The 22,637-nt window shown below is 39.6% G+C and overlaps 2 protein-coding genes across 2 annotated transcripts in view; both read left to right on the top strand.

Annotated features, from left to right (window-relative positions):
* The first annotated feature begins 7,063 nt into the window (after positions 1 to 7,063).
* Positions 7,064 to 22,637, top strand: part of LOC132871418 (secretory phospholipase A2 receptor-like) — a 51,710-nt gene continuing 36,136 nt past the window's right edge. The window contains exons 1-2 of the mRNA XM_060905568.1: positions 7,064 to 7,076; positions 7,284 to 7,346. Coding sequence (XP_060761551.1) covers positions 7,310 to 7,346 — 37 coding nt within the window. The 5' untranslated portion in view covers positions 7,064 to 7,076; positions 7,284 to 7,309. The remainder of the gene's footprint in view (positions 7,077 to 7,283; positions 7,347 to 22,637) is intronic.
* Positions 13,165 to 22,637, top strand: part of LOC132871416 (putative C-type lectin domain family 20 member A) — a 91,838-nt gene continuing 82,365 nt past the window's right edge. Inside the window, exon 1 of the mRNA XM_060905567.1 lies at positions 13,165 to 13,249. The gene's annotated coding sequence lies outside the window, so the exon portion shown is untranslated. The remainder of the gene's footprint in view (positions 13,250 to 22,637) is intronic.

Genomic DNA, 22,637 nt, shown 5'->3' on the forward strand with positions numbered 1-22,637 from the left:
ACTTCACAGTCCTGCGCCATGCACCGTTCACTTTTTATTATAATAAATATTTAGTGTCCTGCTTAAGGCAAGTTTAGTTAGTTTTATACTCCATGTTTTGTCTTGAAGAATTAATTATTTAATTGGCTGCTCATTTGCTCGCCCACAAACGGGGCGTGGCCTCTACAGCAACGTAGAATGTAAAGAGTGTCCCTACGCCGAGTGACCGCTAGGGGGCGGAGATGTTCACAGCAGGTCTGAAACCATCATTTACCCAGACAGCAGTTTCCCTGGAAATTTCCACCAATAAATCAGATGAAAAATAAACGCCACACATTCCGGCTGTCAGATTCCTTTTAAAACGGAATTAAAATTATAGATTAGCATTAAATAGTATATTAATAAGTCTGTATTTTATTGATATCATCATTCTCGCTATAAATGTGAGATCATGAATATGAACTCTGTGCTGTTGGATGGTTTACTAAGAAATACCATAAAACTACATCCTCAATCACACAAACATCAACTTCATGTACAAGTAAATGTGATATATAAGAAAATATACATGTCATTTATATGAACTGTACACTATATACACTAATACGGCCCCATGAGGACAGTTGAGGGTTATACCTGTTAAAACTGTTAATATTATAGTCATGCTGTCTGTTGTTGCCCAAATGAGGATGGGTTCCCTTTTGAGTCTGGTTCCTCTCGAGGTTTCTTCCTCATGTCGTCTGAGGGAGTTTTTCCTTGCCACCGTCGCCACAGGCTTCATCATTGGGGACAGATTAGGGATAAAATTAGCTCATGTTTTAAGTCGTTCAAATTCTGTAAAGCTGCTTTGCAACAATGTTTATTGTTAAAAGCGCTGTACAAATAAACTTGACTTGATTTGATTAATATACACAACTTGTGTATGATCAGTTCATCCATATAAAGAGCTCCTTCTGTCTTCCCCACAGCTTGTTGCAGAATTTTACACACTGCCCTTAAATAAAGATAAAATATAGAATTGTTTGAGCTGAAGGTCTTTCACTTTTTTCCACCTGATGCAGTTACAAGCTTTGACCAGCAGGCGGACCAGAGAGCGACTCAACCCTGCACTTTTCTCCACTCACTCGTTTTAACCCCCCCCATCTTTTCTTAAATAAATGAATACACACCACTCATCAAATATATAATATTACTCTGTAGATCTGAATTATGAGTTTGATATTAGTGTTTGTAATGAGTGGATTTAAAACGTGTATTTAATACAGGAGGTTACAGATCAGAAATGACCACATTCTACTTTAAATAATTATTATTACAGTAAGAACACATCACTGCTGTACTGCTTCTGTCCACCTGTTTAAGAACAACTCACTTATTACAGTGTAATGAAATAAATGACAGTTTAACAGTCTGGTGGAAGACAAGCCTGAATTATATTTGAGGTTCAATTTCACCAGAACACAGATGATTGCCTCATAATCATGCTAATAACTTCATATTTCTTTTTTTCCTCTATAAGTTTAGTCTTGTAGATGAAGGATGAGATTTAATCTGTCTGAAAATAACAGCACTTATTATTTATCCTGAAGTGCAAAATGTGTTATAGTGGCCTGACAAGTTTATTTCATATTAATGGAATTATTCACAAATTTACTCCAGAAACCAAAGTTTTATTATCAAGTGTGTATAATATTAACACCCTGGATGTTCTGTTCCTCTGTGCTACTCGACACCATTATGCTCATTTTGCTCTCTTTTGCTTTTACATTTATTTTTGTCCTCAGAACATCCGTGTATGAATTCCACACTAACACACTTCCTTTTCAGATTACATCTAAATGCAAAATATCTGAACACACTTCTGCTTTTAAAACAATGTTTGTTATATTTATTATTTTTAAACTGGGGCTGCACGGTGGTGTAGTGGTTAGCGCTGTCGCCTCACAGCAAGAAGGTCTGGGTTCGAGCCCCGGGGCCGGCGAGGGCCTTTCTGTGCGGAGTTTGCATGTTCTCCCCGTGTCCGCGTGGGTTTCCTCCGGGTGCTCCGGTTTCCCCCACAGTCCAAAGACATGCAGGTTAGGTTAACTGGTGACTCTAAATTGAGCGTAGGTGTGAATGTGAGTGTGAATGGTTGTCTGTGTCTATGTGTCAGCCCTGTGATGACCTGGCGACTTGTCCAGGGTGAACCCCGCCTTTCACCCGTAGTCAGCTGGGATAGGATCCAGCTCGCCTGCGACCCTGTAGAACAGGATAAAGCGGCTACAGATAATGAGATGAGATTTTTAAACTGCAGTAAGTTCATCATGTCGGTGTTAGTGAAGTTCCATCTGCAGTGTGTGTGTGTTTATACATTACCTTTATAACTTTATTACCTTTTCCTGCTTTATCAGGTTCAACAAAATTTACATCCTATTTTTCAACACTTCAAATAACTTCAGCATGTAAAAGTGTAAATAATGTTGATTTTAACTCTCCTGGATATCATCTCACACTGGAAGCCCACTGTGGTTCTTCTAAAACTGTTCACTTTCTGCTTTTGGTGGGAAAAGGTCTTTAGTGTCCGTCTCTGACCGTTACTGACTTCCTCTGTGTGAGATTATGAACTCTTGTCTTTCTTCGGACAAATCCCATTTACAGAAAAGTTGGGATATTTTTCAAAATGCAACAAAAACAAAAATCTGTGATTTGTTAATTCATGCAAACATTTATTTAACTGAGATTAAAAAAAAAGTACAAAGAAAAGATTTTCAATAGTTTTACTGACCAACTTCATTGTATTTTGTCAAAAGAAGTTGGGTCAGAGGCATTATTACCGTTGTGTTCCATCACCTTTCCTTTAGCAAGTGTTTCCAGGCAAAACAAACCGCGCCCGGTAGCACTTCTGATGAATATGAAGGAAGAGATCACAAAAAAATAGGTCCCCTATGGGTCCATGTGGCTGCTGCTTATACAGTTGTGGTCAGAAGTTTACATACAGTGACATGAATGTCATCTTGGATCTGAATGTCAGGGCAATATTTGGGCTTTCAGTCATTTCTTTGAACTGTTCTTTTTCTGTGGCAGAATGATTGTACAGCACACAGCTTTAATTAAAAAAACACTAGAATTTCTTTGGGTTTTCTGAAATCAACACAGGGTCAAAATTATACATACAGCACACCTAATATTTGGGTAAAATGTCTCTTCGCAAGATTCACCTTGACGAAACATTTTGGTTTACTATGAACAAGCTTCTGGCAGAATTCTGGTTGGATATTTCATGACTCTTCATGGTAGAATTGGTAGAGTTCAATGAAAATTTTTTTTCTTGGCATGGACTCGACTTATAAGCACAGTCCATATATTTTCAATAGGGTTGAAGTCAGGACTTGTTTTAAGCTTAATGTGAGCCTGCTTTATCCTCCACAACCAGCTCTGATGCGTGTTTGGGTTCATTGTCCTGTCGTAACTCCCAAGTCGTGTTCAAATTTCTGGTAGTTTATGCTGAACAATTCTGAGGTAGTCCTCCTTCTTCATTATTCCATCCACTTTGTGCAATGAACCAGTTCCACTGGCAGCAAAACAGCCCCAGAGCATGATGATCCTACCACCACCACCAGCTGCTACAGTGTCCCTCTGTACATGGTGGTCATTTGCCCCTTTTCCACCAAAGCAGTTCCAGGACTGGTTCGGGGCCAGTGCTTAGTTTGGAACCGGGTTTTCTGTTTCCACTGAACAAAGAACTGGCTCTGGGCCAGAAAAAACGGTTCCAGGGTAGCACCAACTCTCTGCTGGGCCAGAGGAAAGAACTGCTTACGTCAGTGTGTGTGGGGGGGGAGTTGTTAAGACCAACAACAATAGCAAGACCGCGAGAGGGCGCCATTTCTGATCCCAATGAAGCACCGTAAAGCCAGAAGCAGCAGCTGTACAAACGCGGAGTCATCCATTATTGTTGTTGTTGTTGTTGTTGTTGCTGCTTCTTCTTCTCCATGTTGTTGTTGCTTCGATGTTCGCGCCAAGGTTTATGCAAACACGCGATGTAACTGATGTATACAGTGATGTAATGACATGGCTCCCCTTAGCACCGCGAGCTATGGAAAAGCAAACTGGTTCTCAGCTGGCTCGCAAGTTGAACGAGTTGTGAACCAGCACCGGCCCCGAACCAGCCCTGGAACTGATTTGGTGGAAAAGGGGTAATTGTGGCCAAACAACTCAATCTTTGTCTCATCTGACCATACAGCTTTCCTCCAGAAGGCTTTTCCTTTGCCCAAGTGGTCAGCTTCAAACTTTAGTTATGCTTGAAGATGCCAATTTTGGAGCAGGAGGTTATTTCTTGAAGAGCAGCCTCTTAGTCCATGGTGATCTGAACTGTAGACAGACAGTGATCCATCAGCTTCCAGTTCATGGCAGGGCTGTGCCATGATGGTTCCCAGGTTGTTCCTGACCATCCAAAGTCAAGTCAAGTCAACTTTATTGTCAAATATGCTATACATGCTCAACATACAGCACAGATGAAATTTCAGTCCTCTCTGACCCACGGTGCAAACAGGCAATGCAATAAATAAAAATAGAATAACTGAAATAAACAATATAAATAGTATAAACACTCTAGATAAGAAATAGACATAGACTAAACACTCACAGGTATATATATATATATATATATATATATATATATATATATATATATATATATATATATACACACACACACACACAACCCCAATTCCAAAAAAGTTGGGACAAAGTACAAATTGTAAATAAAAACGGAATGCAATAATTTACAAATCTCAAAAACTGATATTGTATTCACAATAGAACATAGACAACATATCAAATGTCGAAAGTGAGACATTTTGAAATTTCATGCCAAATATTGGCTCATTTGAAATTTCATGACAGCAACACATCTCAAAAAAGTTGGGACAGGGGCAATAAGAGGCTGGAAAAGTTAAAGGTACAAAAAAGGAACAGCTGGAGGACCAAATTGCAACTCATTAGGTCAATTGGCAATACGTCATTAACATGACTGGGTATAAAAAGAGCATCTTGGAGTGGCAGCGGCTCTCAGAAGTAAAGATGGGAAGAGGATCACCAATCCCCCTAATTCTGCGCCGACAAATAGTGGAGCAATATCAGAAAGGAGTTCGACAGTGTAAAATTGCAAAGGGTTTGAACATATCATCATCTACAGTGCATAATATCATCAAACGATTCAGAGAATCTGGAAGAATCTCTGTGCGTAAGGGTCAAGGCCGGAAAACCATACTGGGTGCCCGTGATCTTCGGGCCCTTAGACGGCACTGCATCACATACAGGCATGCTTCTGTATTGGAAATCACAAAATGGGCTCAGGAATATTTCCAGAGAACATTATCTGTGAACACAATTCACCGTGCCATCCGCCGTTGCCAGCTAAAACTCTATAGTTCAAAAGAAGAAGCCGTATCTAAACATGATCCAGAAGCGCAGACGTCTTCTCTGGGCCAAGGCTCATTTAAAATGGACTGTGGCAAAGTGGAAAACTGTTCTGTGGTCAGACGAATCAAAATTTAAAGTTCTTTATGGAAATCAGGGACGCCATGTCATTCGGACTAAAGAGGAGAAGGACGACCCGAGTTGTTATCGGCGCTCAGTTCAGAAGCCTGCATCTCTGATGGTATGGGGTTGCATTAGTGCGTGTGGCATGGGCAGCTTACACATCTGGAAAGACACCATCAATGCTGAAAGGTATATCCAGGTTCTAGAGCAACATATGCTCCCATCCAGACGACGTCTCTTTCAGGGAAGACCTTGCATTTTCCAACATGACAATGCCAAACCACATACTGCATCAATTACAGCATCATGGCTGCGTAGAAGAAGGGTCCGGGTACTGAACTGGCCAGCCTGCAGTCCAGACCTAAGACAGTTGAGCAACTAGAATCCTACATTAGACAAGAATGGGTTAACATTCCTATCCCTAAACTTGAGATACTTGTCTCCTCAGTCCCCAGACATTTACAGACTGTTGTAAAGAGAAAAGGGGATGTCTCACAGTGGGAAACATGGCCTTGTCCCAACTTTTTTGAGATGTGTTGTTGTCATGAAATTTAAAATCACCTAATTTTTCTCTTTAAATGATACATTTTCTCAGTTTAAACATTTGATATGTCATCTATGTTCTATTCTGAATAAAATATGGAATTTTGAAACTTCCACATCATTGCATTCCGTTTTTATTTACAATTTGTATTTTGTCCCAACTTTTTTGGAGTCAGGGTTATATATATATATATATATATATATATATATATATATATATATATATATACATACACACACACACACACACACATATCCAAACCAATTTCCTTTCAGCTGAGGGTGACCATTTGGGTTTTCTTGAAGCAAAGTGACTTGGCAAAGTGACAACACCTCACAATAACTTGGATACAATTGTTTGAACTGATCTTGGAATTTGCAGTTGTTTAGAAATGGCTCCAAGAGACGTTCCAGAGTTGTGTAAATCTGCGATCCTCTTTCTCAGATCTGCACTGAGCTCCTTGGACTTTCCCATTTTACTGTGTGTTGGTCAATCCAGTGAGTGCTGTAAACAAACCCTTTTTATGAAGGAACAGAGAATCTACCAGCTGTAGTCAATCAAGATCACTAACGGGAAGTTAAGAGACCTCGGCCTTGGCAACATAAGAGACATTTTGGAAGTTTCAGCACCTCTGGATTAATAATCTAAGCTAATAATAAACTAATCCCATTTCCAGAACACAACTCTTCTGGAAATGGGATTAGCAGTTTCTACACTAAAATAACAAGATAAATTATTTTAATTGAAAAAAAAAACCAAATTGTAATCCTTAAAACAGTGAAATTATCTGTTGATAGCCGACATTTTCTGTTATTATTTTCTTCACATGTGATGCAGTAAGATATAAAACATTTTGTGTTTGTGCCTCATGCTGATGCAAATACAGTGAATGTTTTTCTAACTAACACACTGCTGCATTGAGGACGAGGATTTTTTCCTACCTATTTGCTTGTCAGTGTCACGTGATGATGTGGATATTAAAGGGTTCTGAGTGGAACATTAAGACTCCATTCAGCAGCGAGCAGCTCATCAGGTAAGACTGCAGCACTTCACCTGGATCTGTTCACCTCATCACCATCACTGAGTCGATTCTGGCAAATTCACACACTGCTTTCATCATTTACACTTCACAACACACAGCGAGCTGCTCTGTGACACAAAGCCCTTCTTCTGGGGGCAAAGCACCATTATTATTATTATTATTATTATTATGAGCTGATGTTGGATTTTAAACCCACAGGGCATCACTCCAGCACTGACATCACCATGGCAACCGTGTCGTTCCTCTTCCTCCTGTTCTCAGGTAAATATTGAGTCCTAATTAAACCTCATTAGTATGTGTTATTTAAATGTTTAGATAAACTTGACTAAATTTGTGTGACAGATGAGTAATTGTCTGCGTTTCCTCAAAGGATTAATCGAATAAAAGAATAATAACTATTTTAAAAGTAAGATATGAAGATAAACACTAAATGTACTCAATATTATTATGACCCTGATGGTTCCACCCCAGCAACATGGAAGGTGCAGTTTAGTTCCTTTATTTGTGACAGTGGACCTGAGGAGGTTCTGCACAAAACACACTCAGCATGAGTCTGAGATTAAAGCCCAGTTTCCTAAAACAAGTGCAGTAATGAAATGTGTAAATAAATGACGTTGCTCTGAAATCAAGCCTCTCGTGTCTAGAATCAGTGACCAGTGTGAGGGACATTAATGCGGCTGATATTCCACCGTCAGTGGGTTTACTGTCAGGAAGAACCTGCTGTGTACAGAATCAGTGAGTTTATAGCGAAGCGTGCCATTAAACTGTGTGACGGATTCGAGGGAATTGGTGTAGGAGTTGGTGATGTCGGCCCATGACCTGATTATCAGAGCTGATAAAAGCAGTGTAAAGGACAAGCAACATCCCAACACGGACTCATTCACCTGAAGAGTTCTTTCACAAACCTCAAGCTTTTCACTTTTAATACAGTTATTACACACAGTTCAGAAATCCAAAGCTGCCGTGTGTGAGGGAGAGAAGTGCACTTCCACATGTTGCTTACAGTGTGTAAAGTTTACACCAGTTTCAGTTACAGAGCGCGTGCGCACACACACACACACACACACACACACACACACACCTGCTGCTTTGGAGACACCCATTTAAACACATGGATGTGGTGTATATTACAATGAAGGACAAATATTTTACACTCCATAACACTGTGACATGAACACAGACCATTTCCGGTCTGTAACTGAGCTCAGTGACTAAACGTGGCCGCTAGATGGCGATATTGACTGACCGGAAGAAGTGAGTCATGTATGTGAGCCTTCGTCCAAAATGAAAATGTTCTCCAACTTTCTGCAGTTCAGGGCTGGGGTTTCCGAAAGCCTCTTAAAGCTAAGAGCGTCTTTAACTGCCTTTTAAGATCCATCAGTAAGCTAATGTGGTTTTCCTGAAAGTAGTACTTTAGTTCACTCTTTACTTACGATGGACCTGGATCGCACTTTTACAACAAAGAGCATCTGCTCACAGCTGAATAGACAGGAGGTGCAGGTGCATTCTGTATGAAAGAGTGATCCAGGTCCATCATCAGTTAAGAGTGAACTAAAGTGGATATACAGTTCTGTGCAAAAACCTGAGGCACACGTAAAGAAATGCTGTCGACCAAAAATGGCTTAAAAATCTCATCTCATCTCATCTCATCTCATCTCATTATCTGTAGCCGCTTTATCCTGTTCTACAGGGTCGCAGGCGAGCTGGATCCTATCCCAGCTGACTACGGGCGAAAATGGCTTAAAAATAATGAAATGAAATGTTTCAACATTAAAAAAATACTATAAACAGTAATCATTAAGCCATAATAAATGAAACAAAGTCAGTATTTGGTGTGAGACGACCCTTTGCTTAAAAAAATAAAAATAAAAAACAGTAGTCTCGGGTCCAATAAGGAAATGATCTGTAGGTTTTCCTGAGCATCTTACAGAACCAGCCGCAGTTCTTCTGGACACTTTGACTGTCACACTCACTTCTTCATTTTACACCAAAACCCAGCAGCCTTCATTATGGCCTGAGCACCGTACAGTGCGAGACCCTGTTGTTTTTCGAAGGATTATTATTATTATTAATATTATTATTAGGGCCCGAGTACTGTACGGTGCGAGACCCTATTGTTTTTCAAAGGATTATTATTATTATTATTATTATTAGGGCCCGAGCACCGTACAGTGCGAGACCCTATTGTTTTCTGAATGATTCACTGGCGGCTCGTTAATAGGGGCGATTTGGGCGACGCACTCCCAAACAGGGAGGGAGATTTTTTTTTATCTACTCCTACTACCACGGCAACAGTAATATCATTGTCCAATCAGGCTAAGGTCGCGCCTGGTGTAGCCACGCCCTTTTGGGGTGATTTCTGTCAGGTTCAGATTTGCCCCAAAATCTCCCATTGACACTAATGGTACGTACGTTTTTTTCGAAAATCATCCTCCCAATGCATTTTCTATTAGGTTTTATGTGCTCGCACAAACAGCGTGCTTACGTCATATGCCTGTTGCGCCGCGCAAGTGTTGCCAGATTGGTCAGTTTTAAGTGCATTTTGGTGGGTTTTGAACATAATTTTGGGCTGGAAAACGCAACTTGCGCGGGAAATGCGTGAACATTCTATGAAGAAGATGGCGAGTGTTGAGTGCAACAATACGATAGCGTCTCTGAAAGAAGTTCCCTTTAGTCGTCGTACCAATGAGGAGAAAACGGCAATCAAACAGCTCGGACCTCCTAGACCGAATTTAAACATCAAGCAAGTGTCTACGAAGGGGGAGAAGACCTGCTCAAGAGGTTTTAACAAGAACTGGTACCACCGGAAAACTTGGCGAGCTGGCTGTGATGTAGTCAATGCTCTTTTCTATCCTTGCGTTCTCACACCCTGGAAGTAGCACAGCAGACGGTACAGTGATATCTGATATTTGAATTTACTAGGCAAAGGTTGTTTCTGTGTGTGTGTGTGTGTGTGTGTGTGTGTTTTACCAATGGCAGTTTAACATTGCCATGTTTTTGTTTTACCAATGGCAGTTTAACATTGCCATGCTTGGAATATTTCAGTAGCCTCAAGTTCTCTCTGACTTGGTGTAAATTAAGCATATTTTCAGTTTTTATATATTGTACAGTATGTGTTCATTGGAGCCAGCAGCACCTTTTTTCCAACTTGTTAAGCCAAGTTGCACTGACTACAAAACCTTGTGTAACCTTGTGTGTGTGTATATAGCTAAATAACTAAAGCCTTTTGTGTTCATTGACATGCTTGTAATACTTTAAATTTCCTTTTAAGGCGTGGCTTTCTGGAGGAATTCTTGGGAAAAAAAACTGCAGAATTTATTTAGAATTATTATTTGTTGTTAAAATGGTGCAATTCCATATAAAAAAAACCCCCACATAATTAAGCTGCACATGTTTGTTTGATGGTTCTGCTTTTCTTCATCTTTTTCAAAACTTAAACACTTCTTTTGGATTTATATCCTGCCACTTTAATTGCATTCTTTAGAACTGAAGAAATTAGAATATGTTTATAATTAAGAATTTGTGTCTACTTATTATAGAATACTGGAATAATCTCATCTCATCTCATTATCTGTAGCCGCTTTATCCTTCTACAGGGTCGCAGGCGAGCTGGATCCTATCCCAGCTGACTACGGGCGAAAGGCGGGGTTCACCCTGGACAAGTCGCCAGGTCATCACAGGGCTGACACATAGACACAGACAACCATTCACACTCACATTCACACCTACGCTCAATTTAGAGTCACCAGTTAACCCAACCTGCATGTCTTTGGACTGTGGGGGAAACCGGAGCACCCGGAGGAAACCTACACGGACACGGGGAGAACATGCAAACTCCGCACAGAAAGGCCCTCGCCGGCCACGGGGCTTGAACCCAGGACCTTCTTGCTGTGAGGCGACAGTGCTAACCACTACACCACCGTGCCGCCTACTGGAATAATATGAGAAAATAAATGAGTAATGTAATATTAATTGATTGTGATGCCAGATGTTTTGCTTTGAAGGCTTCACAATGAATCTTCCTTAGTTTTAGACTGGCAAGCCAGACTAAATGTGAATATTTGCCACTCGTAGGCAAAAATATTTTTGGCCGCTAGGCGGGTGGGTCTAGTTTACTAGGCGACCTTAGTTTGCCACCTTTAACTTGTTTAGTGTTGCCACCTAGTGGAGAGAAGAGATATTGTCTATATTGATATCTGAATTTACCAGGCAAAAACAAGTTCGGCCAATTGATTTGCTACCTAGGTCAATTTACTTCAGTCCTGTGGACATTTACGGTCCGTGTAGACATAACGGGGGAAAATTGCCCCCCCTGAAAAAAATTCAGGAGTTGCCACTGGAATTATTATTATTATTATTATTAGGGCCCGAGCACCGTACGGTGCGAGACCCTATTGTTTTCCGAATTATTATTATTATTATTATTATTATTATTATTAGGGCCCGAGCACCGTACAGTGCGAGACCCTATTGTTTTCCAAATTATTATTATTATTATTATTATTATTATTATTAGGGCCCGAGTCCCGTACAGTGCGAGACCCTATTATTTACCGAATTATTATTATTATTATTATGGCCCGAGCACCGTACAGTGCGAGACCCTATTGTTTTCGAAGGATTATTATTAATAGGGCCCGAGCATTGTACGGTGCGAGACCCTATTGTTTTCCAAATTATTATTATTATTATTATTATTATTATTATGGCCCGAGCACTGTACAGTGTGAGACCCTATTGTTTTCCGAATTATTATTATTATTATTATTATTATTATTACGGCCCGAGCACCGTACAGTGTGAGACCCTATTGTTTTCCGAATTATTATTATTATTATTATTATTATTATTATTATTATTAGGGCCCGAGCACCGTACAGTGTGAGACCCTATTGTTTTCCGAATTATTATTATTATTATTATTATTATGGCCCGAGCACCATACAGTGTGAGACCCTATTGTTTTCCGAATTATTATTATTATTATTATTATTATTATTATTAGGGCCCGAGCACCGTACAGTGTGAGACCCTATTGTTTTCCGAATTATTATTATTATTATTATTATTATTATGGCCCGAGCACTGTACAGTGTGAGACCCTATTGTTTTCCGAATTATTATTATTATTATTATTATTATTATTATTATTATTACGGCCCGAGCACCGTACAGTGTGAGACCCTATTGTTTTCCGAATTATTATTATTATTATTATTATTATTATGGCCCGAGCACTGTACAGTGTGAGACCCTATTGTTTTCCGAATTATTATGACATGCTGTATGGCGGAATCCAAGATGGCGGACACAGCAGGTAAAGGTGGTGCTGCTTTGAGAAAAGCTCGACTAAAACCACTACAGCAAACGGTAAAACTCTGGTGGAGGATGAACTGCTGAACTTTCTTGTTGTGAAAATGAAGACACTGAGTCAGGACGATATAATATTGGTGGCTGTGAACCACTTTGGATCCGAGTGGATTGAGAATTCAAAGAAGGCACTGTTTGAACTCTGCCCCCACACAACTCAGCGTTTTGTTACGCACAAGGGGCCACAGAAAGACGTAAACAACATTAAAAGCTGTCTTAAAGTGCTTAACGAGGCTGGGGAAAACATCCCTCACTTTGTGTCGCATCATTTAGATGAACTGCCTCCTGTAACTTTTAACAGTATTGATGTGTCATGTATGTTGCGGACCTTGGAGCGTGTCAGTGCGGATATAACATCCCTGAAGCAAGCGGTGTCTGTGCAAACAGGGCAATGCGATGACCTTCGGATGATAGCAAGTGGACTAAACCAGCGTTTGTGTGCTGTTGAGAACTGCGAACCCGTCTTGAATAATGTGCCAACGCCATCAGACAGCGGTGAGGCCGCCGCAGGGCGAGATGTGGATAGCGCGGTGATGGTGATTGAAACCTTGAATCCTATTACGGATAGGCCTACTGCCAGTACAGCGGATGGAGTCGCTGACCAATCTCCCAGGCTATCTGCTTCTTTAACATATAGCAGTGTAGTCAGGAGGGGCCGACGACAACAGCAACAGGCTGGCAGACTGACCCAGCTTCAACCCAAACCGCGCCTGAATTCGGCTCGGAGGGTGAAGAACAGTGGTATGGTTGGAACCAGTGTATGCGGATCTTTACGAGCCATAAAAACTAAGTTGGTGAGTGTCTTCGCCTCGAGATTTTCCCCGGATGTAGAATCGGAAGCATTGACTTGTTATCTTAAAGATAAATTGCACCGAGATGTGACTTGCCAAAAGATAGACAGTGTTCAAAAGCGATATAGCTCATTTAAAATCATGGCAGAATGCGAAAAGGTCGAGGAAATGTATGATCCGGAAATTTGGCCAGATGGCATCTTTGTGCGCCGCTTCTATGAAGCACGGAAAACAGTGGACATAAAAACTCCTGGAGTGGTGAGGAGTAGTGTTGTGTCTGGGGCCAGGACATCTGCCGCGGCTGAGGATGGATTGTAAACATGAAAGTTGTGTCATACAATGCGCGTGGCCTGCGCTTAGGGCAGAGTGATAGCGATAAAGTGCGTCGCATTGTGATTGACCAACTTTTAAACAGCGTGGATATTCTGTGCATACAAGAGACTTTATTGCCCAAACAAGACCTCGACAAACTTAACTCTGTGCATAATGATTTTTATGGGGCAGGGGAGTCTACAACTGATTTGAGTTTGGGCATTATACGGGGTAGAATACCTGGTGGTGTGGCCATATTCTGGCAAAAGAAGTATGACTCACTGATAACTGTCTTGCGGTTGCAGGTTGACTGGGCTATAGCCATCAAGGTGGTCTATGAGAAAAATGAGTTTGTTATTTTAAATGTTTACACCCCCTATGAATGTAACCAGAATGAGAACGAATTCCTTAACAGACTAGCATTCATTAGTTCTTTTATTAAAGAAAATGAGTGTACAAGTATATTTGTTATGGGTGATCTGAATGCTGACATTTCGGATAATCAGTCTATGTTTGGACAATATTTACAGGACTTTTGCCAAAATAGTAAACTGGTGTTATCCAGTAAAATGCTGTTGCCTGATAATAGCTATACATACATTAGCGAGGCATGGCATACAACATCCTGGCTGGACCATTGTATATGCACAGCTGATGCCCATGACTGTATATCTGATGTTAACATTCAATATGATCTGGCTATGTCAGACCATATTCCTGTCTCAATGACATTAAATTTGAGCTGCCTACCAGTATTGTCTGACAATAATAGATGTCAACATACATATAATAAAATAAAGTGGGATAAGCTCTCTGAGAGTGATCTTTGGAATTATAATGCACTAACTGATACTAGTCTCAGTAGTGTATATATACCATATTTAGTATTTTCCTGTGACTCTAATTGTAAAAATCAGGACCACTGTAATTATTTATTTGATATGTATGAAAATATTGTTAATTGCTTGGTTAATGATGGGAAGTATTTTATTCGAGATAAGAAAAAACAAAAGATTAGGCCTGGATGGAGTGAATATGTGGCTGATCTCCATTCTGAGGCTAAACAAGCATTAAGAAGCTGGGTAGCTGCTGGAAAAGCCAGACATGGCCCAGAGTTTCAGAATAAAAAGGCCGCTAATGCTAGCTATAAATATGCCATACGCTATGTGAAAAAAAATGAGCAAATGATGAGGGCTAACTCAATGGCTAGAAAACTTCAACAGAATAGTGTTCAGGAATTTTGGAATGAAGTGAGGGCTATTAACAACAGCAAGATTCCCCTTCCCTCCACTATAGATGGTATAGTTGGGGACGGGAATATTGCTGAGTTTTGGGCTATGCATTTTGGGGAAATTTTTAACTGTGTTGATAGTGCTGTTTTTAAAGTTGATGATTATGTTGTTCCTGATGACATTATGGTTATTAGACCAGATGAGGTGTGTGATGCCATTGGTAAGCTGGCAGTAAATAAAGCCAGTGGCCCTGATCAAATCTCTGCAGAGCATCTGAAGTATGCGAGCTACAGACTTTCTGTGTTGCTGGCTTTGTGTTTTTCTGGCCTGTTGGCACATGGTGTATTACCAGACTCCCTTTTATCTGTATTATTGGTTCCAGTCATTAAAGATAAAACTTGTAAAGCATCTAACTCGGGCAACTATAGGCCTATTGCACTTGCAAGCATTATCTCCAAAGTTTTGGAGCGGATTATTTTGGATAGGTTCCAAGGATATGTGATAACAACTGACAATCAGTTTGGTTTTAAGCATAAACATGGAACAGACTTGTGTATATATGCATTGAAAGAGCTTATATCAAAGTATACGAAAAAGAACTCTACCATATTTATGTGTTTTTTAGACGCATCTAAGGCGTTTGACCGTGTTAATCACGGGAAATTATTTTTAAAATTATATGAACGAGGGGTTCCTTTATATTTGATCCGCATCTTGCAGTACTGGTATTCTCATCAAACCATGCAGGTCAAATGGGGTGAGGCCTCCTCTAGTTATTTTTTTGTTTCCAACGGGGTCAGACAAGGTGGTATTCTCTCTCCTTTTCTTTTTAATTTTTATATGGACGAGCTGTCTATGAAGTTAAAAGACTGTAAGACTGGATGTATGATTGGGGATAAGGTTGTCAATCATTTATTATATGCTGATGACTTAGTTGTGTTGTCTCCTTATAGTGCTGGTCTGCAGCAACTGCTTAGAGTCTGTTCAGATTATGGCATAGAGTATGACATCAAATACAACCCAAAAAAGAGTGTTATAATGATTGCTAGGGCTAAGGAGGATAAAAAGTTACATTTTCCTTCTTTTTTTCTAAATGACAGTGAGCTGACAGTTGTTACGAAAACAAAATATTTGGGACATCTACTAAGGAATGATTTAAGTGATGATGATGATATCCAGCGCCAGTGCTACAAATTGTATGCTCAAGCGAATATGCTGGCACGAAAGTTCTATATGTGTACATATGAAGCAAGGGCGTAACTTTGTGTTCAAAGTTGGTGGGGACATTTCCAGGCACGATACTTCCCTTCAAGGGGGGTCAGGGGGCATGGTCCCCCTGGAGAAAATTTAGAAAGATCCCGTTTTAAGGCTTAATTTTGATGCATTTTGAGATGCGTACTATGGCCTCACTACTTTTATGAAAACCATTTCAGGGCAGGCTGTCAATGGGTATGCAGTGAAAGGCTGGAAACATGATGGACCAAACAAATGTAGAACTGGGGGGGATCCTGCCCCAGAAAATTTTGTGAATCTTCACACATAAATAAAGCAGTTTGATGCACTCTGATGGGTAAAAGGTGGTAAAATACACCTACCAAATACTCTCTTGCACACTGGTTGATTGAACATACTTTACATATGAACTATATACACATTATTACTAGATTCTGTGGAAGGACTTGTGTCCTGCAGTACAACCGCTATATGAAAAAATACACAATAAACAGTATCATCTTAAAACATTCATTGCCATCTTTTTATTGTTGATTCTAGTGTCACAAAAAAACAATAGGGCCACCAACAATGCTCAGTCAAAACAGATACAAACTAAGGGGTAAGGGATAGCACATAAACAGGACTACTCAAAACTAAACCAGGACTATACACGAGCCAGGTCTAAACCAGAACTTCAATGTTTCAGCCAGGGCAAACACGGATCACATCAGGACTAAACCAAGGCTAAACCACAAACAAGAGCAAACTAAACTAGAATTAATATAATAATAAACTAGATAATACCTGGACTAAACCAGGATTACACCAGGTCTGGGAAGAAACGGGTGTAGCAGTTTCAACAAGGCACAAATTAATAATATAATCTTACATATAAAGGAAATCTAGGTGATTTTATAATCTGTGTAATTTGTGCAAACCACAAAATGTATTTGCAAGTCAAACAATTCAATTCAAATTATTACAAAATTTAAAACATTTCAAAAAGAAACGAACATCTCAACATTAGGGACGAACATCACAATAATGTAAAAAAAGCCTCCAGTTTACAGTTATTTAAATAATAATAATTAATAATAATAATAATAATAATAATTAAAAAGAAGCAAAAAAATGAAACTTCCCTTGCCCTCCATGTAAGACTATGCACCACAGTATTCATTTAAAAGTACCAAACACCTTCCTTCTCCTCTCACTTACTTCCACAAACTGCTGACAAATGTCTTTAATGTTCACATTGTCCAGTTTGGTCCAATGAGTCGTTGGTTGCTACACACATAGCAGAGAGCTGCCGCCAATCAGGTTACAGCTCTTAAAACAGCAGCTAAGCGGCGGCAACAGCGAGGCTTGTCATTAATAGGGGAAAACAGTCACGCGTGTCTCTAAACGTTCGGAAAAGGCGTGAAATGTTGGTGGGGACTGTCCCCTGCCCTGTCAAAGTTGGTGGGGACATGTCCCCACCTGTCCTTATTAAAGTTACGCCTGTGATATGAAGTCAAAACATGTCTTTTTAGAACTTATTGTACATCACTGTATACAGCTCAGCTTTGGTATAATTATAGCAAAGCAAAGATAAATAAGATTAAGGTGGCTTATAATGATGCACTGAGAATATTGCTTAAAGCCCCGAGGTGGGAAAGTGCAAGTGCTTTGTTTGTAAATGCTAAGGTTCCTACATTTCAGGCTCTGATGAGGAAACTTATGCACAAATTTATGTGTAGGTTATATGAATCTAGAAATGTTATCATCATGAGTTTGTGTAATATAAAGGAGAGTGATATTTTATATATTTCTGACATGTGGAAACATTGGAAAAGCCAACTTTATGTTGGCCTATCTTAAATGTTTTTTTTTTTTTTTTTTTTTGTAAGTGTGTATTTTTATATGTATTATTTGGACCTTTGAGTCTGTAACAATAAAGTGTATATATTATTATTATTAGGGCCCGAGTCCCGTACAGTGTGAGACCCTATTGTTTTCCGAATTATTATTATTATTATTATTATTATTATTATTATTATTATTATGGCCCGAGCAAAGTACGGTGCGAGACCCTCGGCAAGGCAAGGCAAGTTTATTTGTATAGCGCATTTCATACACACAGGCAATTCAATGTGCTTCACAAAAAATAAAAGCATAAGAACAGTAACAAAGAATTAAAGTAAAAGTAAAATCATTAAAATCCAAGATTAAAAAGAAATTAAAATAAAGTAAAATCATTAAAATCAAAATGAAAAGAAATTATGTTAAAGGAAATTAATTACACTTTAGGTAAAAATTAATCAAGTGAAAGCATCTGAAAACAGCTTTGTCTTGAGCCTGGATTTAAAACTAACAACAGTAGGAGCATTTTTGATCTCATCTGGAAGTTGGTTCCAAAGCTTAGCAGCACAGCAACTAAAGGCTGCTTCACCACACTTCGTTTTGACAGCTGGTATTACTAGCAAGTTTTTCTCCTGTGATCTTAGAGACCTAGTTGGTGCATATAATTGAAACATATCCAGTAGGTAGCTGGGTCCCATCCCATTTAATGTTTTAAATAGAAGAACTAGTGCTTTAAAGTCAATTCTATAGCTCACTGGGAGCCAGTGCAGAGACCTTAGGATTGGAGTGATATGGACGACCCTTTTTGTTCTTGTAAGAACCCTTGCTGCTGCATTTTGGATTAGTTGAAGCTCTTTGATGGTCTTTTTTGGAAGACCTGTGAAAAGGCTATTGCAGTAATCAACCCTACTGGAGATGAAAGCATGAATAAGTTTTTCTAGATCATGTTTTGACATGAGACCCTTGAGTTTAGAAATGTTTTTTAGGTGATAGAATGCAGACTTTTTTACCAGTTTCATATGACTGTTGAAGTTAAGTTCGCTGTCAATAAGGACACCAAGGTTTTTGACAGTATCCTTTGCTTTAAGCCCCTTAGTTTCAAGAACAGTGGCAATCCTAAGCCTTTCCTCCTTTTTGCCAAATATAATTGCTTCAGTTTTATCTGCATTCAGCTGAAGAAAATTGTGAGACATCCATTTGTTAATTTGGGCAATGCATCTATGAAGAGACTCAAGAGGGGCATAGTCATTAGGTGACATAGCTAAGTAAAGCTGAGTGTCATCTGCATAGCTATGGAAGTTTATTGAGTTATTCTTAATAATTTGTCCAAGTGGGAGCATATAAAGGTTGAATAGTAATGGTCCCAGGATTGAGCCCTGGGGAACCCCACAGTTCAAGGACACGGGTGATGAACTGTGGCCTCCAGTGGCCACATAAAAAAATCTTTGTTGTAGGTAAGATTTTAACCAGTTGATTACTATACCAGTAAATCCAACCCAGTGCTCCAGTCGATGTAACAGTATGGAATGATCTACCGTGTCAAATGCAGCACTTAAGTCTAAAAGCACCAAGACTGATGTTTTACCAGCATCAGAATTAAGACGTAGGTCATTCATGACTTTAGTAAGAGCTGTTTCAGTGCTATGATTGGCACGAAAACCTGACTGAAACTTATCAAAACATCCGTTTAATGTCAGGAAGGCAGTTAATTGATTAAAAACAATTTTTTCAATTATTTTACCAACGAATGGCAAATTGGATATGGGCCTGTAGTTGTTGAGTACTGAGACATCCAGGTTATTCTTTTTCAGTAGGGGTTTTACAACCGCTTTTTTCAGAGATGAAGGAAACATGCCAGTTCCTAAGGAGGTGTTGATAATCTGAAGTACCTCGTCTGATATTAGGTGAAGAACAGATTTGAAAAAGACTGTAGGTAAAATGTCCAGTTCAGATGTGGAGGAGCTGAGACTTTGTACTGTTTTTCTCAGAGTCTCAACATCAATTAAACTAAATGTTGACATTGTATTACGACCCCCTCTCTCGTTATCCAATGGTTCCAGATTTTGAAGTGTTTGCACCTGTGTGGCTATATTCATACGTATTTTATCAATCTTTCCTTTGAAAAAAGATGCAAAGTCGTTGCATGTATTAACTGAGAGAAATTCAGAAGGCATTTGTTTTGATGGGTTTGTTAGCTTTTCAACTGTAGAAAATAGCACACGGGCATTGTTGATATTCCTATTAATAATGTCAGCAAAAAAAGACTGTCTTGCTTTAGAAATTTCTAAGTTGTATTTACATAACATCCCTTTGTAGATTTGATAATGAATCTGGAGTTTAGATTTACGCCAGGGCGGCACGGTGGTGTAGTGGTTAGCGCTGTCGCCTCACAGCAAGAAGGTCCTGGGTTCGAGCCCCGGGGCCGGCGAGGGCCTTTCTGTGTGGAGTTTGCATGTTCTCCCCGTGTCCGCGTGGGTTTCCTCCGGGTGCTCCGGTTTCCCCCACAGTCCAAAGACATGCAGGTTAGGTTAACTGGTGACTCTAAATTGACCGTAGGTATGAATGTGAGTGTGAATGGTTGTCTGTGTCTATGTGTCAGCCCTGTGATGACCTGGCGACTTGTCCAGGGTGTACCCCGCCTTTCGCCCGTAGTCAGCTGGGATAGGCTCCAGCTTGCCTGTGACCCTGTAGGACAGGATAAAGCGGCTACAGATAATGAGATGAGATGAGATGAGATTTACGCCATTTTCTTTCAGACTTTCTACATTCCCTCTTTAACATTTTAACTGTTGGATTTAGTTTCCAGGGTGCTTTTCCTTTGTCTATGACTCTTTTGGTTTTTAAAGGCGCAATAGCATCCATAATATGATTCATTCTTGAATTAAAAATTTCCATTAGATCATCTGCACAATCTGAAGATTGACATGGGAGTTCTGAGAGTGCCTGCTCAAAAAGAGCTGCTGTGCCATTGGTAATTACCCTCTTTTTTACAGTCACAGACTTGTTTTGAAAGTGAGGGGAAATGGAAACATCAAAGAAAACACAGAAATGATCAGATATACCCAGGTCCATGACACTAGTAGATACATTAAGACCCTTAGTGATGACAAGGTCGAGGGTGTGGCCATGGGAGTGTGTTGGCCCTTGTACATGTTGTGTTAGGTTGAAGGCATCGATCAGTGTAAGAAATTCATTTTCATACGTGTTATCTGGATTATCAACATGGAAATTAAAATCCCCAGAAATAATAAGATTGTCAAACTCTAAACAAATATTTGACAACAGTTCCCCAAACTCCTCTAGGAACAGTGGTGCAGAAAGTCTTGGTGGTCTGTAAATAGTCAACACTAATATGTTAGAAGAACATTTTAGGATTGCACTTAGGTATTCAAAAGATGTAAAATCACCAAGAGTTGTCTGTTTGTACTGAAAACATGCCTTGTATATATTTGCTATTCCTCCTCCCCGTTTATTGGCTCTTCCAACACTCATGAAATCAAAGAGTGGGGGAGTTGCTTCAATAAGAGTAATAGAGCTGCTTGATTGTTCAAGCCAAGTTTCAGTAAGAGGCATGAAATCCAGTTTGTGTGTACCGATGAAGTCATTAATTAAAAAAGGCTTATTAAGTGATCTTACATTCTGAAGAGCTAGTTTTACAGTGAATGTGGGGATAATTTCCACAGAAGCGTTCTGTGGTTGTTTTGGAACTGGAAGGAGATTTGACGAGTTTACCCCATTGATAGGATGAATAAGAACACCTCTCCTTCTTGTTAGCACAGGAATAGAAAAGTACGTCGTGGGTCCCAGCTTATTTTCAAAACTACCATCTGGACCCAGATTATATCAGTTCGTTCCAACATGAAGGTCTTCACTGCTGCTGGTGAACTGTAGCTGTGCACATGGTCCTTGAGTCTTATCTGTAATCACAGGGGGAGGTGGTGCCCTCTGTTTCTTGGGTGCTGTGGCAGTTGGATATATCATTAGAGATTTTGGGGTACACAAGGCCTGACCATGAGACAGCTCTGTGTACGGTACTTGATTTGAGTGTCCTCTTGGGCTTGCCAAAGACAGTCGGCTTAAAGACAATAGTCTCTCCATTTTCTCAGGAAAACGTAGTCTGGGGGGTGAAGGAGATACAGAGGGGCTTGAGGTTACATCCACTGTTGTTGTTGGTGATTGCCTATTGCCAGTCTCAGGACCCTATTGTTTTCCGAATGATTATTATTATTATTATTAGGGCCCGAGCACCGTACAGTGCGAGACCCTTTTTTTTCCCGATTGTTTATTATTATTATTATTATTATTATTATTATTATTATTATTATTATTAGGGCCCAAGCACTGTACGGTGTGAGAACCTATTGTTTTCTGAATGATTATTATTATTATTATTATTATTAGGGCCCGAGCACCGTACAGTGCGAGACCCTATTGTTTTCCGAATTATTATTATTATTATTATTATTATTATTATTATTAGGGCCCGAGCACCGTACAGTGCGAGACCCTATTGTTTTCTGAATGATTATTATTATTATTATTATTATTATTAGGGCCCGAGCACTGTACAGTGCGAGACCCTATTGTTTTACGAATTATTATTATTATTATTATTATTATTATTAGGGCCCGAGCACCGTACAGTGCGAGACCCTATTGTTTTACGAATTATTATTATTATTATTATTATTATTATTATTATTAGGGCCTGAGCACCGTACAGTGCGAGACCCTATTGTTTTACGAATTATTATTATTATTATTATTATTATTATTAGGGCCCGAGCACC

This window comes from Neoarius graeffei, chromosome 23, assembly GCF_027579695.1.
Source record: "Neoarius graeffei isolate fNeoGra1 chromosome 23, fNeoGra1.pri, whole genome shotgun sequence".
NCBI lineage: Eukaryota > Metazoa > Chordata > Actinopteri > Siluriformes > Ariidae > Neoarius > Neoarius graeffei.